A 6,110-nucleotide genomic window follows, 5' to 3' on the forward strand; every position below is an offset into this window, starting at 1 on the left:
CTCAAGTCCTAACATTCAAAAGCGTTACGGGTGGAGATAAGGTGAGATAGTCTTAGAAGTTGTATTAGAGTAGAATTTCATTTTAATAAGGATCAGTGGGTATTTTCATATTAATTTTATCAATTTAGGATTTGGATGAGTTTTATCATTATTATTTTAACTTTAGGTTTATCATCTCATGTCTATTTAAAGACCCCAAAATGTAAACAAATTCTTCAAGAAACCACTGGTACCTCCATCTATAAGGTGATTGAAAAAAAATACCAGCTCAAAGACAGAGCGAAGAAGCATAAATTTGAATAACTTAGTTCACACCCATTGTTACCATAGCCCACCAAATTAACACAAGAATTGAAGCAGAGTCAGGCCAATATAAATCGAACCCATTACCGAACAACATCAAATTACATAGATTTGAAGCAAACACGAAGATACCCATCAAGTGACAATAATTTCGAACAGCATCACATAAAGGTAGGCACAAAAGTGTTTTGAAATCACAAAATGAACAATAGAGACCTCACTCTAAGCCTGCAGTTGCTGCTGAGACTCCAACGGAATCCCAAGCTCCTTTGGCACATCTTCTTCAGCAGCTTTCTTCTTCGAATTCCTACTCAGTAGCGGCACAGCTAGAAAAGTCTTGGTCTTGCTAATGGGTCTGCTTTTCTCCAATTGCACCAAATCACCAACCTTGAACTGGTTATCTGGGTCGTGAGCCTGGTACTTCTTCTTCTTCCTGACTCGCCTCTTGTACTTGGGGTGAGGCGCTAGGCGAACCACTTCAACAGCCACGGTCTTGTCGTTGGTGGCACAAACGACTTTACCCTGAAGTGATCTCATGGCTCTGATGGGAGGGAGGAAGGTATGGGATTGTAGGGTTGGTGGGGTGAGAGAGGAAGTGGGTTTGGAGAGGAGGGAGAGAGAAGTGGATCCATGGAGGAATGGAGTGGAGAGCTTGAGGGACTGTAAGGGAGGGAACTGCAAGAGAGAGGGTGCAAGAGGCATTTTTCAATGGGTTTGGGGGGGGGATAAGGAAATGGAGTTGTGAGGTTTCGTTTTTATCTCTTTTGTGTGTGGATTGGGTTTGGTATGTTCGATCGCAAGCTTCTTTTTCTTTTTCTTACTTTTTCTTTTTTTTTTTTAATTATATTTTTTATAATTTTATTTTATATTCTTAGGTTTTCTTTTAATAGGGTTAACTTTAAATGTAATTTTGGTACACATGGTTAGGGCCAAAATCAAACAGGTCTATCGGTTTCAAAAAATGTCATGGAAGTATGGATCCTCTTTTGAGAATCTTATACCAAATATAACTACTCGTGTTCCGTCTATTGTCTAGGCACCAACTTTAAAGTTGAAGCAGCTACCTACACATTTGAAATATGCCTACTTGGGGGACAATCATACATTACCTGGATTATTGCTTCAGAATTAAGTTTGGGGGAAGAGGAAAAGCTTTTAAGGGTTCTCAGAGAACATAAATTGCGCTAGGGTGGATTATTGCTGACATTAAAGGAACAAGTCCAGTCAAATGCATGCATCAAATTCTCTTTGAGAATGGAGCAAAGCCAACCAGGGACTCACAAAGAAGACTTAACCCACACATGAAGGATGTGGTCAGGGCTGAAGTTCTAAAGTTGCTAGACGTTGGCATTATTTATCCCATCTCAGACAGTAAAAGGGTAAATCTAGTTCAAGTAGTGCCGAAAAAGAGTAGAATCACAGTGGTGAAAAACGAAGAGGATGAGCTAGTACCTACAAGAATGACCACCGGGTGGAGGGTATGTATTGACTACCAAAGGCTCAACAAGGTAACATGAAAAGACCACTTTCCTTTGCCCTTTATTAATCAGGTGCTAGAGAGGTTAGAAGACCATAAGTATTATTGCTTCCTGGATGGGTACAGTGGCTATAGTCAAATTGCAATAGCACCAGAGGATAGAGAAAAGACCACCTTCACGTGTCCCTTTGGCACATTTTCCTACAGAAGGATGCCATTTGAATTATGCAATGCACTAGCCACGTTTCAAAGATGCATGATGAGCATTTTCTCATACATGGTGGAAAAATTTATCTAGGTATTTATGGATGACTTAAGTGTTTTTGGCTCTAACTTCAATGAATGTCTCAACCATCTGCAGCTGGTCATCAAGAGATGTGAAGACTGCAATCTAGTGCTTAATTGGGAAAAATGCCACTTTATGGTACAACAAGGCATTGTGCTGGGTCATGTTATTTCCAGTAAGGGCATTGAGGTGGATAAAGCAAAAATTGACATCATTTCTAAACTTCTTCCATCTATGACGGCCTGGGGTGTGAGAAGTTTTCTAGGGCATGCCGGATTTTATAGAAGATTCATCAAAGATTTCTGCAAGATCTCTAGACCCTTTTGTGTACTGTTGGCCAAAGACGTCAAGTTTTTATGGACTGATGAATGCATGGATGCGTTTAACAGACTAAAAAAGTTGCCCACCTCTGCACCAATAATGATGGCACTGAATTGGAACCTTCCGTTCGAACTTATGTGTGATGCTAGTGACTTTGCTTTGGGAGCTGTTTTGGGTCAGCGAGTTGATAAGGTACCTCATGCCATTTATTATGCATCTAGGACCTTAAATGATGCTCAACTGAATTATTCCACCACCAAAAAAAGAGCTATTAGCCGTCATCTTTGCATTGGAAAAGTTTAGGTCATATCTGATTGGATCTAAAGTTATCATCTTCACTAATCATGCTGCTCTAAGGTACCTGTTTGCAAAGAAAGATGCAAAACCTAGGTTGATTAGATGGGTCTTACTGTTACAAGAATTTGACCTAGAAATCAAGGACAAAAGAGGTAGTGAGAATGTGGTTGCAGATCATTTATCCAGGTTGCTTCATGAAGAAGAGGGAGTGAACTTCCCTTAGGCGAACAATTTCTTGATGAGTAGCTATTTGCTGTCAATGACCACCCACCTTGGTATGCTGACATTGTGAACTACATCACTACAAAGGTCTTTCCCCCAGGTATATCTAGTCATGAAAGGAAGAGGTTGATGTCCATATCTCGACAGTACCACTGGGTTGAACCTTATCTATTCAAATTTTGCACTGATCAAATCATCCGGAGATGTGTACCAGAGGAAGAGCATATCAGCATCTTACAACATTGCCATCAACTTGCATGTGGAGGACATTTTGCAGCCAAGAAAATGGCACTCAAGGGACTAGAATTTGGATTCTTTTGGCCTCATATATTTAAAGATGCTTTTGGGTTTTGCAGTGCCTGTGACAGATGCCAAAGATCCGGGAACATCTCCTCCAGAAATCAAATGCCATTACAAAACATTCAAGAGGTCAAACTCTTCGATGTATGGGGTATTGATTTTAAGGGCCTATTTCTTAACTCATTCGGATATTTATATATTCTTGTGGGTGTAGATTATGTGTCCAAATGGGTCAAGGTTGTCCCCTCAAAGACTAATGATCATCAAGTTGTTGTGAAGTTCTTGCAAGAAAATATTTTCACTCGATTTGGGACACCAAGAGCAATAATTAGTGATGGAGGAAGCCACTTCAACAATCAACTTTTTGCTTCTTTGATAAAGAAGTATGGAATCACATATAAGGTGGGCACTCCATATCATCCCTAGACAAGTGGACAAGTGGAGATCAACAATCGAGATATCAAGAACATCCTGCAGAAGACGGTGCACAATAATATAAATGATTGGTACTTGAGATTGAATGATGCACTATGGGCCTATTGAACTGCTTACAAGACCCCCATTGGCATGTCACCATATCGGTTAGTATTTGGGAAGGCATGTAATCTACCAGTAGAATTGGAGCATCGAGCATTGTGAGAATTTCAGTAAGTAACTGGACCTCTTGCCTCCTTGAGCACCGAGTGTTCACATCAAAAGTTAAAAATTTTTATTTGGTTAAAGTCATGGATAGTTTGGTTTTGTAGCCTTTTTGATTCGAGTTAGTAAGTCCATAGGAGTATCTTTACACCTAATACCCTAAAACCATCAGGTTTGGGAGTCATTGGCTTAACACTTATTACATGGGTCAATTAGAAAGCTTAAGGGAACTAAGCATTGCATAGTCTGACCAAAAAGAAAGAAAAGAAAGTTATGCCTTGGTTATTTATTTCGATGGGAATCCTAGTGAACTTTGTGATATTGAGTCATTGCACATTGGAAATAATTTGAAGCCTCATAATTATGTGTTAGTTCATTTTACACTAAATTGAACTTGTGATGCCTTAGCCTGTCTTTTGTAAGTGGTTAGACTTTGGAATTCCAATTCATTGTGAAGTGGGAGTTGGTGGTTTTAAGCTTGCTAATGAATAAAAATCATTGTTTGAGTGATACTTTAATCTTTTGGATAACATAAATTTTTCATAATGTTTGTTAAACCCTCACGAGACTTCACTTGTCGTCTAAGGATGCCTAGGGGTTTAAAATGCTTATTGCATACGTTAAATGCAATCGTAAATCCCACGAAAGAAGGATTTATCTTCAGTTTTTCAGTTTTTTAGTTTAGTTTCTGTTTTGTATTGCTAATGGACTAGCAATATGTAAGTTTGGGGTTGTGATAAATGCTGAATGTTACACATTCTAGCCCCTTAATTCACATATGTTAATCTCTTAGTTTCCTTATTATTTGATGTCTTGTGTTGTTTTTATGTTTTCTAGCATTTTTAGAGTTTTGAAGAAAATAATTCGTTTAAGGCAAGTTTCAGGTTTAAAGGACATTTTTGGAAAGAAAGTTGGAATGCATGGGATTGAGCATAGAAGCCGAAGGATCGATCGAAGCAATGCAATCTAGCGCACCACCTTACGATCGAGCGCATTTGTGCGCTAGGCGGCAGAGACATGGTTTGCCACAGTTTCACATACTTTCAATGACTAGAATCCAATTCCAACTCGATTTGTGAGTTGATTGGCTACACTAGAACGTCTAGGATTGTTCCCAAGCCTATAAATAAACCCTCTATTAATAAAATTCGAAATTCAATCTTGGAGAGAAGAATTGGAGGCTCAAGCAAAAAGCGTTTTCGGTTTCTTCTTTACCCTTTTTAGTTTTATTTTCATTATGTGTAACTAAACCCTTGTTAGGGCTAGATTGACGCCCTAGTCATGTCTTTTAAGGATTTCAATATTGGTGCCTTTGCTATGATTATATTTTGGATCTTTAACTTGATTATTTCCTATGTTATTTAAGTCAATTTGGATGACCGAGTCCAAGGCTTAATAAAGTGACAAAAGAACCTCATTACCGGTTCTTGGGTTAATCAACATGGAGAACTGGGAGTAGATACCATGCCCTAGGTTTCGTGTGGCTGTCGATTTCCACAGATTTATGCTCTCTTGAAGAACAACTTAGTGTAATGCTAAATCCTTTGAGAGAGAAAATAATTAGAGTAGATACCATGCATAATTCGTTGCTTATGAAAATCAATAGCTTAAGGAGTATATACCATGCCCTTAGGTTGGCAAACATTGGATATCTAGATATAATTGGAATATTGACATATTGTTTATCTTATTCGAGTATGGTTAGCGGTGGATATCAAATCCCAACCCTTTTTATTCTTAGTATTTTTAGTCAATCTTTTATTTTATTTTATTATTAAATTAAATTTGTGACATTTAGTTTAATTCCGTTAATTAAATAGGAAAATCTTTATAAATATAATTTCATAATGCTCGTGGGAATGATCTTGTATTTGCTTGCTATTCTATCGTTTTGATCTTGTGCACTTGCGAGTAAAACGTGCCGAGTATTCGCCTATTAATTTAGGTGCGTATTTGGCACAACAAGTACATGGACGTTATAAAAGGCATACAATCCATATTATATGCAATTCATAAAGTTCAAACAATATAAACAAAGGGAAGCACATATACACTATGTTATATGTACATCTCACAACAGTACATGAACATTATCAGAAGCATACAACCCATCTTATATGCAAGTCATAAAGTCAAGACAACATAATCAAAGAGAAGTACATATAAACCATATTATATGCATATCACACAAGAGTTCATGAACAATATATACAACCCATATTATATGCAAATTATATAGTCACGAGTCAAAACAACAAAAAAACA

At 37.8% G+C, this 6,110-nt stretch overlaps 1 protein-coding gene across 1 annotated transcript; it reads right to left on the reverse strand.

Moving 5' to 3' along the window:
• Positions 1–351: 351 nt before the first annotated feature.
• On the reverse strand, positions 352–1,091 carry RPS17 (ribosomal protein S17). Its single transcript, XM_059601582.2, has one exon. The coding sequence runs from the start codon at positions 1,003–1,005 to the stop codon at positions 526–528; it is 480 nt and encodes a 159-aa protein (XP_059457565.1). The 5' UTR covers positions 1,006–1,091; the 3' UTR covers positions 352–525.
• Between the last annotated feature and the right edge of the window lie 5,019 nt (positions 1,092–6,110).

This window comes from Corylus avellana, chromosome 6 (genome assembly GCF_965113065.1).
Source record: "Corylus avellana chromosome 6, dhCorAvel1.hap1.2, whole genome shotgun sequence".
NCBI classification, from domain to species: Eukaryota; Viridiplantae; Streptophyta; class Magnoliopsida; order Fagales; family Betulaceae; genus Corylus; species Corylus avellana.